This window comes from Solanum lycopersicum, chromosome 2 (assembly GCF_036512215.1).
Source record: "Solanum lycopersicum chromosome 2, SLM_r2.1".
Classification (NCBI taxonomy): domain Eukaryota; kingdom Viridiplantae; phylum Streptophyta; class Magnoliopsida; order Solanales; family Solanaceae; genus Solanum; species Solanum lycopersicum.
In genome coordinates, this window is record NC_090801.1 from 41,220,414 (window position 1) to 41,236,371 (window position 15,958).

Consider the following 15,958-nt stretch of genomic DNA (forward strand, 5'->3'; position numbering starts at 1 on the left):
GACCCGGAAGGTCATTTTTGGAAATTTTAAATATTAGTGTAACTTGAGTTAATTAATCGATAGTTTATGGGCTAAAGTGATGATTTATTTAAGACCCTATACCATTTAGACTATATTTAATTAAATATGTGGGTAAAACCTATCACTTTTAGTACTTAAATAATTCAAAAAAAAAAGGGGGCGAAGGGTTCTCTGCGGCTTACGAACTGCTAGGTAAGTTTTCTTCTCCTTTAAATTTTGTTGATTTCTGCACATAGATGTGTACATATTAGTATATAATAAATTATATATATATGTGTGTATAACAATGAAAGCCAATTGAATGAAAAAAAAAAAAAAGAAAAACACGTGAACAGTAAAGAAAACAAAAGACCATTTGAATCATGGATCAATGATTGGTTCATGATGAGTCAATCATTAGTGGGTCAATGATTGGTTCATAATGAGCCAATCATTAGTGGGTTGAAAAGGAATATATATATATATATATATATATATATATATATATATATATATATATATATATATATATATATATATATATAGTGCAGAATACGTTAATGGCATCAATAGGCGTAAATTTCAGAAAATTAGTTATTATATTATGGTTCAAGTTTTGATATATTGGTATGTAATTTAAATACTAGATGAATAAAATTTTGTGAGTACCATTTAAATTATGACGTTGGAAAAATTTGGGATGCAATTCTAAACTTGAAACTTGAAAACTATGATAGTGTAAAATTTTAATTGACATCAAGAATTACAAACTTGATTATAAATTTGGGGTTTATTTTTAGTTCAAGGTTAAACACATAAAAGCGTGAGTGTTGTTAGTTCTGAAACCTTATTATGAATATATACTTGAATAGATTCCATTGGTTCAGAAGCTCAACGGAAAGGGAAGGCTCAAGTCCAAGAATAATTATTCGATTGGCTAAGGCAAGTGGATTTCTAAACTCTTGTTAAGCGTACAAAATTCGTGTATTTCCTTGTGTGATGTTGAGAATGATTTGGAGACTTGTTGTTTATTTGTTGGTGTTGTATTTCTTGTTGTAAATTGTGCTTTGTTATCAAATGGTTATCTCCTCCTTTTCATTTGAGCATGTCATTTGCATTGTATCTGAGACATGGTTGTGGTAAGAGGATGGTGTACTAATTTCGAGGGTCGTATCGCGCGCCGCGATGGATATTATATTTTGAGGGACGTATCGCGCGTCGCGAAGGTTACTACTTATCGAGGGTTGTGTCGTGCGCCGCGACAGATGCATGGACAGATATGTCCCCCATGGGTCCCGGACTGAGAGACAGCGGGTGTGTATCGTTAGGGAAGACATACATCACTATACTTGACATTGCATCTCATGGCATCACACATTTTATTATTGATGAACTTGAACACGTGTTTTGTTGATCTTGTGAGTGTTTCTCTGTGAAGCTTGTGACTGTTGAATATTGAGTTGTTATTGAGAATGTGTAAACTGATAGAGTGTGGTTATTGAGTTGTGTGTTTGGTAGACTGTAAACTATTAGACTGTAGCGTGGAGGTTTAGATATGGTGTAAGAAGTGCCCGTATTTTGTTCACTTAACTTGTGTTTAGAAGTTTGCTTGTTGGGTACCGCGTGATTTGGTACTCACCCCTTGCTTCTACAAATTTTTGTAGGATACGAGCCTGGATCTTCGTGATACCTGTCATTCTTTTCGTTTCCGAGGCATCTTGTGGAGGATTGTGAGGTAGCTGTTTGTCATCTCAGCGAACTTTCCTACTCCAGTTTATGACTTTGTTTTTACTTGAAAAACAACTTCATTTTAGACTTCTAATTTATTTCAATTTTAATGTTTACATTAGAGGCTTGTGCACGTGACAACCTGGTTTTGGGGATTGAATTAATATGACTTGGTTTCATAATAGAAATTGTTGTTGGATTGTCATTTACTTCCGCACTTTGTTAGATTTTGGGTTTTAGGCTGACTTGTCTTGGTGGGATAAGACGAGTGCCATCACACCCATTTTTGGGTCGTGACACCCTCTCATGAATAATATAATTTACGTGGATAAAGTATTATCCTTTATGATAAATAACGAATTTAATAATATAAAGGGTGCAAATCTGCAAAATGGAGACACACATTGATAATGTCCTCTCGATTATTATTAAAGAATGACTCTATCTTCACAAATTTAAATTCATTAACGCTTAATTACGTGATAAGACCTTTAGTTGTTCTTTCTACATGGTTTGCTAATTTTAACTTCTTTTTTCATATTCTTCATTTATTTATTATTATTTGTTAATTACTTATTCAACTTTATACTCTTAATATTCATAACTTTCATCTTTTCATATTCATAACCTCCAAATATTTAAACTAAAACTTTAATATATCTTTTGATATTCCTTCTATTCTATCTATATAAATTCAACTTTTTTAATCTCATGAAACCCCTACCAAGATTATTAGGCTATCATTTTCATTCAATAGTTAAAGTAGATGAAGAAACCTCTTGAATTTTGATAGGATATGAAAGGAGTCGATAAGAACTCAGAGATTTATGTACTAATTTTGTACTTATTTTTTCATCTATACATACATCAGTCTTATAAGAATAATGTTTACATTGGATCATTCTTAAATTTTGTCTTTTATTTTTATCACCATCAGACTTCTTAATTTAGTTTTTTTATGAATGTTTTATTGCGTAAGTCTTTATTCTTATTTTGTAATTTTTACAGTATATTATTCATTAATTACATATATATATCCATAAAAATTTTATCATTATAACATATCTATAAAAGTTCACATAAAATACACGTGCGAAGCACGTCTTCAGAAACTATTAAGTAAATAATAATAAGGAAAAATGATTGAAAATTCCCTCAAACTACGTCAAAGGAACAAAAATGTCCTTGGTGAATTAGTTTGACCAAAAAATGTCCTTGGTACTAATACATGGGTTCAAAAATACGCCTGTAGTCAATACTCTGATCCAAAAATACCCCTATTATTTCTAAAACATATCAAAAATGCCTTCTCCAAATGAGTACATTTTTTTTCTTTTTAACCAAATTTTCTTCTTATTTGAATTATTAAAGAACTATGATCTTGTTTTCTTTATTTTAAAATCACTTTAACAAATTAAAATGTAGAAAATATTTTTTTTCTTCTTAATCTCATCTTATCAATGAAAATAAAAATAACTTCATGTACCATCTTGACAGATAATTTATGTTATATGTATAGGATCATAAAACATAATACTCTTTTTTTTAATCTCAATTTTATAAATTTTGTATTTTGAAATTTAAACATGTCTATTTATCTTTTACGGATAGTTAGGAGCTAAACTTTTCTCAAAGACAAAAGGACCATTTATGTTCAACATTTTATATACGAAGGATGTAAGTGAACCTACTGTTTAAAGTTAAGGGACTATTTAAGATGTAAGTCTGCAGATATCAATTCAGCCACTCTAATCTCAACAACTTCTTCTATCCTTTCCTCAAATGTCTCTTTTGCAGCTATATTCTTAATTATCTGCCATTGAAAGGTTAGTTTTCCTTAATTACTCTCTCATTTTATTCAACTTTTAGGGCAAAACAACACTCATAGTGCCTTAATTATCAAAGTATAAGTTAGCTCCTTGCCCTATATATATAGTTGTGTTTCGGATCTGACAACTTTTTGAAAGAGTTCAGCAACATAGAGATATAGTACAAGTCTTATGTTTTTCAGTAGATCTAAATATCATCATAAGAAAACATTACTCAAGTCAATGAGCTTTGAATCACAGTCTTTTTTTGCTTACTAGGAGTTCAATTATTTTTCAGGTCACCATCGCAAAGGGGAATATTGTTAATATGGCTTATGCAAGTTTGATTTCTCTTAAGACGACGATAAAATCCCTTTTGATGACATCCAATTTGCCAATGCAATCTCTAATATGTGATCACAAAGAAGAACTGTGGGCTCTTCATGAAAAAGTTAGTTCCCTGGGACTATTTCTCAACAACTTTGAGAAAAACAATGTTTCCGGGGAAATGACAGATTTGGAAGTACAGGTAAAAGAAGTTGCAAGTGCTGTTGAATACACAATTCAATTGAGACTAACAGAAATTGAAATGGCAAATACTAAAAACAATGTTTCTGGAGAAATTGAAGGTCTAAACTTTCATCACAGCCTGCAACAAGTAGCAGTTGACATCGATCGTGTTAGGAAAGAGTCAACAAAGATTCGAGATAAAGGGAAACAAGCATCAGAAGAATCATCTGTTCGAGATTTTTCAAGTTCAGCAAATGATATTCTGAATGTTAAGAACATTATGGTTGGACGTGGTGATCAAAGGGAACGATTGTTAGAAGATCTGACTAGAGGATACTCTGGTGAACCCAAAGTCATCCCAATCATTGGGATGGGAGGCATTGGTAAAACAACCTTAGCAATAGAAGTTTACAATGATGCACACGTTCGTTCTCATTTTGATGTTTGTGCCTGGGCTACTCTTTCTCAACAGCACAATGTAAAGGAAATCTTGTTGAACCTTCTGCGTTCTACAAAGGGTGGCGCATTTGACATGCTCGATGAGGCAGAGTTAGCAGACATGCTGCGTAAAAGTTTATATGGAAAGAGGTACTTAATTGTCATGGATGACATCTGGAGTATTAAAGCGTGGGATGACGTGAGACGATTCTTTCCAAGTCAGAACAAGGGGAGCCGAATACTGTTGACTACCCGTAACAATGAAGTGGCTTGCTATGCTAATACAGAAAATCTTTCGTTGCAGATGAGCTTCATGGATCAAGATGAGAGTTGGAACCTTTTTAAAAGTGTAGCATTTGCAAATGAAGCATTACCATTACCATCTGAATTTGAGAATATTGGGAAGAAAATTGCAGAGAAAAGCCATGGGTTACCACTAACTATTGTCGTGGTTGCGGGGCTTCTAAAGTCCAAAAAGACAATAGAAGATTGGGAAAGTGTTGCTAAAGATGTCAAGTCATTTGTCAATAATGATCCCGATGAACAATGTTCCCATGTTCTTGGGTTGAGTTACAATCACTTGACTAGTGATCTAAAAACATGCCTTCTGTATTTCGGAATTTTTCCAGAAGACTCTGAGATTCCAGTGAACCATTTGAAGAGATTATGGATGGCTGAGGGGTTCCTGAATTTTGAAAATGACTTAGAAGGAGAAGCTGACAAGTGTTTACAAGATCTTATCAACAGATGTCTAGTTCATGTCAGCAACAAAAGTCGAGATGAAACAAAAATTATATCATGTAAGGTTCATGATCTAATATACGACTTGTGCTTGAGACAAATTCAAAGAGGAAACCTTTTCATTATAAAAGACATTCTGTTTGAAAAATCCGATGTAAAGAAAGCTCAAATCAATGATTGTGATCCAAATCATGTTCCTTCTGTATGCCAACCTCTCAGTAGGCATAATATGCAGCCGTTTAAGCGCTGGACTGGTGACGAAATTCATGGATCTCCGTATGGTCTATATAGGGCCTTTCTTACCCCTGGACATCATGAGTGGAGAGATGATGATGACAACAATCTTTTGAAACGAACTTGCTCTATTTTCTCATTGGGTGGCTTTTTTTCAACTTTTGTTCTCCAATCAGAGCTTATTCATTTCAAATTACTGAAAATCTTGGACTTGACACACATCAGGATTTATAGTTTCCCTCTACAGATACTAAGCCTCATCTGGTTGAGGTACCTAGCATTATTCTGCTCTGAGATTTTCGACGTAACTCCAGAAATTTGCAGGTTATGGAATCTGCAGACATTCATTGTTGAAGGGTATCCTCCATCATATTTAACTTTTCCGGAGCAAATTTGGGGACTAAGGCGATTAAGGTATCTGAAACTGCACAAATTCCATTTACCAAATCAACCAAGTGTATCTGTTGACAAAGCAAGACACATGAGTTTTTCAAATATACAATCTATTTCTTACCTGTCTCCACTTTGTTGCACGAAGGAAGTTCTTTCGGGGATTCAAAATGTTAAGAAAATAGGAATCAAAGGAAATCAAAATATCAGTGAAAGTGGAATTTTCAACAATCTTGTCATTCTGCAGCAACTAGAAACATTGACTGTAAGAAAATTTTATAATTGGAGTGCGGTGACCATTCCAACAACGCTCAAGAAGTTAAAATTGTACAAAACTTTTCTACGTTGGTCGTACTTGGACATCATAGCGGAGTTGCCTAACCTTGAGGTGCTGAAGCTGGTGCTTAATGCTTGCCACGGCGAAGAGTGGGATCCAAATGTTAGAGTATTTACTCAATTGAAGGTTTTGCTAATTCAAGCAAATTATCTCGAGTCCTGGAAAGCTACAAATGACAATTTTCCTGTCCTTGAACGCCTCGTGCTTGGTTCTTGCTCTTACTTGAAAGAGATACCCATTGAGTTTGCAGATATCAACACATTACAACTGATTGAGCTTGATAGTTGTCCTCCCATACTTGCGGAATCTGCTGCACGAATTCAACAAGAACAAGAAGATCTCGGAAATGACCCCATAGATGTCCATATTATACCAATCAGGTGAGGAAATAGTATAACTAATCTCAATAGTACTAAAACACCTGATTTGCTGAGATTTTGATGAGGGTGTCTGATATGAATTGAATTGGATCTAGAGCTTGGGTCCTTCGGAATTTAAATTTTGAAATTCAAGGGATTTGGCTTAAATTAACCGAATTACCTAACAAAATAGTTCCACAAATTATCACAATTAGAAATAATTATTTTATAAAAGCATAACTAATCCTATTTAAAATCGTTATCATTTGGTATAAAAATTTACTTGTCTTTATTTTCATTACTCCCATAACTTTTGATAACTATAACTCATAAGTCTTCATGTTCATGATATTATTTGGTATTTAATATTATGTCCTATAAATAAAGGCATTGGAAAATTTTGTTACCAAAGAAAATGATCAAATTTATATGGCCGGCTCATCGTTTGGCCAACAATTACAATTTTTTTTTTAATAGTATTTTATTGCTTAAATACTTCTTTTAGATTTTTATACTTAAACGAGATTTTATTATTTTATCGCAGGCACACTTTGGATGAACCGAAAAAAAAGATTATTTTCTCCAGGCATTCATCTTTAGATAAATGGGTCAAATGTCAATCTAGCAATTAAGTGAGAAAATATAAACAGTCCCAACAAGATTATTAGCGGAAGGTATAATTATTATTTTTATGTGGGATAATGCACAAGTATGCCTCAACCTATGTTCGAAATCTCAGACAAACTTATATTATACTAAGGTCCTATTACTCCCTTGAACTTATTTTATTAATAATTTTCTACCCCTTTTTGGCCTACGTGACACAATTTTGTGTGCCTAACGTAGGTTGACTTTTTTTTTCAAGCTAGTGCCACGTAGGCCGAAAAAGGATAGAAAATTACTTATAAAATAAGTTCAGGGGTAATAGGATCTTAGTATAGTATAAGTGTGTATCTAATACTTGTGCATTTTCCTTTTTTATTTACATGTAAGTCGTTTTTTATATTACATGAATTTTATTGAAAGAAATTGTCAGGAGTTTCAAGTAGTAGGAAAAACTTCAAATTATGACAAATATCCATATAAATTCCAAAAAAGAATAGCTATGTTTTTTTTCATATATGGATATAATTAAACTATAAATATCAAACTTAATTCTATACGAATAAATATTTTTCATTTATGTTTAATATAATAAATAAATATTAAATAGGAAAGTAATTATAATTGAATGTCTAAATAATTATGGTAGCCACATTTGTGATCTCTTTCCATGTCTACAGGAGCAATTTTTGTGATTTTGTATCCATCAGGTACTTTTTAGTTACATACTTATCTCGTACTTATACGGATTGATACCCACAAATCATATTTTTTGTGCTCGTTTGTCTAATGTATCAATACTTATGCAGTTTGATACCTACAAATTGTATCTCTTTTGCTCATTTGTATATGTATTCATATTTTTGCTTAACAACAATGTTGAAATGTATCCATATTTATTAGAACCATCAATATGGACTAAGCATGTTGGGCCAGACTGGCCTAACCCGGGATTTAATAGGGCTAGGCTACTATTTTTGGAGCCCATTTGAGAAAAGAATTTTTTAGCTCGGCCTGAATAAGTTTGCTGATTTATGGACTTGTAAAATATCGGTAGGGCCGGCCCGTAGGACAATAAAAATTAATTAAAAGATATAATATAATATTAAAATTTAAAATTAAATAGAGTCCAAACTCAAAACAATTAGGTTAATATTTCTATTTAGATATTTATACTTTTACTTGAAAAAAACTTAATAAATATTAGGGATAATGCCCAAGTACCCCCTTAACCTATGCCCGAAATCTCAGAGACACACTTATACAGTACTAAGGTCCTATTACCCCCCTGAACTTATTTTATTAATAATATTTTACCCCTTTTTGACTTACGTGGCACTATCTTGTGGGCCCAACAATGGTTGACTTTTTTTTCAAACTAGTGTCACGTAGGCTAAAAAGAGGTAGAAAATTACTTATAAAATAAGTTTAGGGGGGTAATAGGACCTTAGTATAGTATAAGTGTGTCTCTGGAATTACGGGCATAGGTTGAGGGGGTACTTGTGCATTTTCCCTAAATATTATAAAGATAATTTTATTTGTGGATTTGATTAAAAAGTAGTAACATTAATATCATGTAATATTATTTTGTCGATATTTATGATAATATTTTAAAATTATAATTTATAATTTAATTTAATAATTCTAAAAATAATATAATTTTTAAAAAAAGTGGGTTCGCCTGGCAAGCCTGTAACCCACGTACTTGTGGATTGGGCCGATCGTTTTCTGGCCCACACCAGAAATGGGCTAGCCTGGCCTGACCCGTAAAATGTTGAAGCATGTATAAGTTAGCCCGAATGGGGTGAGCTAGCTCATATTGACAGCTCTAATATTTATATACATAAATACTTGTAGTGTTATATAAGCACAAGTTAAAATGTTGATTTACAAATACAGTTACATCTAGATATATATGTACTACATCCAAGATAAAAAGTTGATTCAGAAATACAAATATAGTTGTATCCAACGTATTTTTTGTGTTTCACAACAATGTATTCATTGTATTCTATATCGGTGTATTCATTATATATTTAACAACTAGTGTATCTATTGTCATGCAGTTCACTATTCAAAATCGAAATACTTAACATTTATTCACAAATTCAATAATTTGCTTACAATAATAACTTGAATTAACATAAAAGTATTAATACTTTTAAGACGACAAAATAAGAACTATGGAGACAACAAGAAAATTGAGTATGATGTATTAAATTTTTTGTTAAACTAATAAATAATATGATCTGATATGCCTTTAAATAAGTAATTTTTAGTTATAATGTTAATTATGGGAAGTTGCTCATTGTATGGATGGGGATAATGCACAAGTATCCTCTCAACTTATGCCCAAAATTTCAGAGACACACTTATACTATACTAAGGTCCTATTACCCCTCTGAACTTATTTTATAAATAATTTTCTACCTCTTTTCGGCCTACGTGGCACCATCTTGTGGACCCAACATGTGTTAACACTTTTTTTGAAACTAGTATCACGTAGGCCATAAAGGGTAGAAAATTATTTATAAAATAAGTTCAGGGGGCAATAGGACCTTAGTATAGTATAAGTGTGTCTCTAAGATTTCAGGTATAGATTGAGGGGGTACTTATGCATTAACCAATACGGACGTAATGTAAAGAGAGTGGGTTATGTTTAGAGTCAATTCCCCTTTTAGTTTGTTGTACTTAAAGATGTATTAATGTATGAATTAAAAAAAATTATACAAAAATAGAGCTAGCAAAATAGTGATATAAATTATAGTCATTTATTGTAAATAACATACTTATATCTATTGTATTCATTAACCATATAAATAAAGTTATTTTTGCAAGCTACTCTAGTTTATATCAAAAGCTCAGTGTGAAATTGGACAAAAGTATTCATTACCCCTTGAACTTGAAGCTTTTTATTCAGTGAACATCTAAACTTTATTTCGTTTTAATTACCCCCTTAACTTGTTTATTCATCCAACACGTACACCTTTTCTGTCCGCCTGGCGTAGAAACTGAAATCAAACTCTACAAGGCGCGTGAGAGAACGATTTTTTGCCACATCATAAAGTTACAACGGTAATATACGTAAAAATGTGTCTTTTCTTTAATATTTGACTTATTTTAAGGATTTTTCTATCTCTATTCTCTAACTATTTATTCTTCTTTATCCCTTCTCCCTTTTGGAATTTCAGATTTTTCTCACTTTTTTTGTTTTAATTGTTATAGCTAAATTCATGAACTATAATATGAGACTTGTTTGTTTATGTGGGGCTCCTCCAATTCTGAAAATTTCATGAACAAATGACAATCTCCGACTTAGATTTCTTGGTTGTAGACATTATAAGGTATATATTGTTACTCCTTTTTTTTTGTTTTGAAAAAAGAGTCTGATATACCCCTCAACTTTGTCATTTGGAGTTGATATATCCCTCGTTATAAAAGTGACTCATATATGTCCTTACCGTTATATAAACGGCCCACATATACCCTTGCCGTTACAAAATGGCTCATACATACCCTTCATTTAACGGAAGTTAAAAAAATTAGTTTTAAATTTATACTTATTACTTCTATTTTTAAAAAAAAAAATATTTAGGGGTATATATGATTTTTCTATCAAAGTTCAAGGTATAGTTTAATTTTTTTTTTCATACATAAATTATTTTTTGACTTCTTTTACTATAGTTATTTGAGTTTCTTATTCTTATTTTATTTTTTTCTTTCATTCCTTAGTTTAAAGAAAAAATTAAGCTATTTTTTTGTGTGTTAATTTCGTATTCGAAGAAAAAATTTGGTCATCCACAATAAGTTTTACAAGAATATTAGTGAAACATAAATAAATTGATTATCAAAATAATAATTATAAATTAGTCATTGAAACAAAAAAAAGTTAAAAAAATATGTTTGACGAGGATTAAATTTACTCAAATGGGATTATATTTTTTAGAAAAAAATACTAAAAATTTAGATTAAATTTTTTTTTCCATTTCCGTAAGAGGAAAAGGGTATATGTGAGCCATTTGTTTACAAGTAGGGGTATATATGTGTCACTTTCATAACAAGGGGTATATCATCTCTAAATGACAAAGTTTAGGGGTATATCAGACGCTTTTCCCTTTTGTTTTTTATTTGCCAAGTTCATATTATGCAATTTTCAATTTTTTTTAACTTTGTTTTTATGAAATGCAGTCCTCATTTCGAAATTTTTGTAAGTTTTTCTAATGGTATGATCCTTAATTTCCGACCCAGGCGAATATTGTAATTTTGGGTTTGTTGAAGAAAATCAACAAACAAGAAGAACATCTCAAGTGTAAATGGATATTGAAACTAATTTTAGGTATTAGTTTGATATGTAATGTGATATTGTTCTTTTATTTAGTGTGTTGTTGAATTTTTTTTGTGAATGCAATTGTTATTAAGGTAAGATCATTTGGTTCTAGGGTTCTCATTTTGTGGATTAGTATGGTTTGGTGTTCTAGTAATGTATGTTTTTGTTGATTATATATATATATATATATATATATATATATATATATATATATATATACACACACACATATATATGTCTTTGTGTATGTCCAATTGACTTATCCTTTTTAATCAAACTACAATTACATGTAAGAGGTAATATGATAACATGAAATAATAGCATGAAGGTAGCCTAACATAAATGCATAACATAACAAGTGTTTTCTTGATCATCAAAAAGAAATATCATAGTGTTTCAGTGTTTCAACCAACAACTACAATAACTTAAGTTAACCAACAAAACATAAAACAATCACTACTTTAAGGTTGGTTGAACAACCACACAAGCACAAAAAACACAAAACAGTAACTATTTTAGGTTTGGTTGAACAACCACAGAAGCACCAAAACATAAAGCACATTATTTCAAGTTTGGTTGAACAACCACACAAACACCAAAATAAAAACAGTCACTAACTTAAGTTTGGTTGTTACACCCACACAATCACACAACTAAGAAGTTTTCTTTGAGGGTGATTTTCCCTTGGCTTGGTCCCTTGTTTGAATGCCAACAACTTTTGATCTAGTTTGAATATGACACATAACACTTTGGACTTGAAGTTCTCTTTGAATCATGGCCTAATTGTCTTTCCACTTTAGTCCCTTGGTAGGTTTAAAATCAATATCACCTGTCACATGTGCAGAACTCACCACACCAGTATTAACCCTCCTACTGGTAGACAATCCTTGCTACAATATCAACTACTTAGTTATTTTGGAACTCACATTTAGAAGGCAAGTATAATTTTGACAGTTTTATAAGACACTTACATTTATACACGTATATCCAGTATCAGTAACAAATACACCTTGTCCAATAACTTTAGGCCTCTTCTTGTAACCACTTCCTGCACCTCTTCTTGTACTAGTGTTGTTGTTGCTTGTATCAGTCTTACTGGTGCTTGCTCTTTCATAATGACCTCTCCCCCACTTTTTTCCAGTGGTGGACTAATATGAGAGGAAAAAGAATACGACAAGAGATTAAATTAATAAGTAATCTAACATAATTTATAAAAGAAAATCAATATAAATGTACCTCTTGAGTAGCTGTTGGTGTAGACTTAGGTTTAGGATTTTTTTGGACGATTCCTCTTGTTATGATTTGGTCCTTTGCATATAGAAGATGTCATTATTGTCCCCATTCTTGGCAACTTTTCAGCTTTTCTCACTTCACCGATTTCTGTTCTTTAGTTTTTTGCTGGCCTACCAGGCATTTGTCTTACCTCAGGTGGTTCAACCATTTAGTTTCTGATTTCAGGCCACATTTCCATGTTTGGGATTGGTTGAATGAATTGAGAATATGTCTTCATATATGTCTCTTTTCTATACCAGCTAGTGATGCATCCATGTTTAAGTGGTTCATTGTTTTTATGCCATGTGCACATAGGAAACCTTTTAATTCCCATGATTTGCAACTACATTTTTGTTGACCCAAGTTCACAGTATGCTTGTATACCCCTTCTAACACTTCAAATCCAACATCACCATTCTATTCAATGTTGCACTGCATTGATCTTGTTACATTTGTATTTAATATCATCATTGTCATTGTTGATATTCTATCTGTCCATGTTTCAGCAATTTCTCTTGACTTACTCATTCTACTCATCACCTTAACTCTAATTTCTTCCAACATAGTTACAATGGCCTAGTTCCTAGGTTCCAAGATCCAAGAATTGAAACTCTCTATCATGTTGTTATCTATATTATCACACCTTGAAAATGTTTGGAGGAAATCTTTGCACCATTATTTGATAAGGTATTTAACAATACTTGTTCCCAGCTTGGATAGGGCATTTATATTGTAGTGAAGTTGTGCCTCAAATGTTGATCTAGCACAAGCCCAAAATTTCTTCCTTCTCTCTATGCCTCTGAAGTTTTGTGACCAATTTGCTAATATGTGTCTAGCACACATTTTTTTCTCACATTTTGGAAATAGTTCATCTACAGCAGCTATTAGTCCATGCAGTTGCAAAGCAAAACAAGATAGTTAAATTTTGGTCAAATTAAATTGGCAATTAAAGTAAACATACAAAAGAAAGATATTCAATTACCTTTTGCATATCACTAATGATAGTGAGTTGGGAACCATTTCCTAGATTGAGATCATCTTTCAGAATGGTCATGAACCATTTCCATGTCAACTTGCTTTCAGTACCAATTACTGCCCATGCTATTGGATACATTTGTTTGTTTGCATCTTTAGCAATAGCTACCAAAAGGTGACCCTTACAAATTTCTCTTTAGAAAACACCCATCTAACCCTATACATCTTCTGTATCCTTGTTGGAAACCCTTTTCTATAGCATCAAAACAAATATAAAAAAGAGTGAAATTGTTTCATCCCATCTCCTGATTCTAAATCTTTAAGCTTCAAGACACAAGTGCTACCATAATTTGTTTGGAGTAACATATTCTTGTAGTCTAGTATTCTGTTAAACTCTTCCACGTGATCCCCCATAATTTCCTTTAAAATATTTTTTCTTGTTTTTAAACAAACTGCCTTGCCTACATGAACATTCAACTCTTTTCTCACCAATTCTTGTATCTCCCACCCTTTTATACTAGGTTGAGAAATAATTCTATCTTTCAGATACTTACATAATAATTTTGAATTACACAAAAATATTATTGGTGGTCCTGGTACAGTTGTGCCTTGGGTTGTATGTCTTGATAGTAAAGTTCTCACTCCTCCCTTCCTTGCTTGCATACAACAGCCATGGACAACCACTTTTACATTTCACTCTCACTCTAGTACTCTCATTCACATACTTGTCTAACTCAACTCCATTTTTATAGCATATTTCTAACTACCTCTCTAAATTGCTTTACACTTTCAAATACCAAACCACACTACCATATTACACTATCACAAGAAAAATCATATACCACCCTATCACTCTTCTTTCTCCCCCTTAAACTCCCTCCTTCAAGTTCATCATGAGAATTAGGTTCTTCTTCATCACTTTGAAAACTATCACAGTAAGAACTGTCATGGTATGTCTCATCCTTTGTTAGATTACCCTTGAAACTTTTTCCCTTTTTCAATATCCTCATACCATTTATTAAGTCCAACTTCACCTAAAAAATGTTTTTGGTTTTTCCTTCTTCTTTCTCCTCCTACTTTCTCTAAGCTTTCTCACTTCTTCCTTAACAATTCTCAACTCCTCTGCATTTTCTTGGACACTTGGCTCAACTTCTTCTAGAATAGAAGGTTCAGTTCCTTGTTGGACAGTTGGTTCAACTTCTTCTTCAGTATCAGTCGAATCTATTGAAGAATAATCATCATCAGTTTTTTGTTCGACCCTTGCAACCCCATCATTCTCAAGTCTTTCAGTAGCTGGAAAGGAAGATGATGAACCTAACCATAGATCTGATTTTTTTGGTTGTGTAGTTAAAGATTCCCCATGTGCATTAAAAGACTCAACCACTTGTCTTAAGGAATGACTAATTTGACCTTCATTGGGACCCACATCATCTAGAATAGTGTCATCACACACATAAATATCTATTATGTCCCCATCGTGCATAAATAATGTCATGCTACAAATGTCCATGTCATTTTTCAATTCCACCAAATCACCCCTAAAGATGGATCTGCATATGTTTTTCCGAACTTACTAATCCCAAAAGACTTAGCATAATGTGCAAGTTCAGGAATTGATAAATGATCTCATCCATATTCTCTACATATTCATTCCTACCCCCAACATATACTAGATCTACCTCACTCACCAAAATACCCCCAAATTTGTACCTTAAATTGAGGTACTTAGTAGCCATAGTGTCAACCTATAACCACAGTAACGATTAGTATATTGTACAATGCAAGCAACAAAACCAAAGCATAGACAATTACACTAGAACAAAAGCAACAATTGATACTTATTACAGTAGACATATTACTCATCAATATACAATAGGCATCCCACACAATATACTTAAGGAAATTACAAAATACCCCGCCGTTTAACAATACCAGAAACCCTAATACTTAGAACCTTAATTTCACTAAAAAGCCTTAATTTTTTAAACTGATTATCAGAAAACTTAATGATCATGCATGAATAAGGTGAAAAACTTCATAATAATGCATTCATTAAGTGAAAATTCTAGTTGAAAACTATCAGACCCTAATCGAAAACTCAATCGGAAACTATGACGAAACCCTAATCAAATCATGGTGAAACCTTAAATGAAAAATAGGGCAAAATATGAATGAAAAATTAAAGTAAACAGACAATAATACATCAAGCCTTCACGAAATTGAGTGGATAATCACT

The 15,958-nt window shown here is 32.2% G+C and overlaps 1 protein-coding gene across 1 annotated transcript; it reads left to right on the plus strand.

Moving 5' to 3' along the window:
- Positions 1 to 3,394: 3,394 nt before the first annotated feature.
- On the plus strand, positions 3,395 to 7,728 carry LOC101268628 (putative late blight resistance protein homolog R1A-3). The gene is made up of 3 exons (XM_004231521.5): positions 3,395 to 3,554; positions 3,835 to 6,566; positions 7,090 to 7,728. Exons 2-3 carry the CDS (start codon positions 3,865 to 3,867, stop codon positions 7,175 to 7,177), a joined length of 2,790 nt encoding a protein of 929 aa, XP_004231569.3. The 5' UTR covers positions 3,395 to 3,554; positions 3,835 to 3,864; the 3' UTR covers positions 7,178 to 7,728.
- The last annotated feature ends 8,230 nt before the right edge of the window (positions 7,729 to 15,958 follow it).

Coding starts and splice junctions, on each gene's coding strand:
- LOC101268628 (XM_004231521.5), top strand. CDS start 3,865: ATGGCTTATGCAAGTTTGATTTCTCTTAAGACGACGATAAAATCCCTT. Junction 6,567..7,089: donor GTCCATATTATACCAATCAG/GTGAGGAAATAG, acceptor ATTTTATCGCAG/GCACACTTTGGATGAACCGA.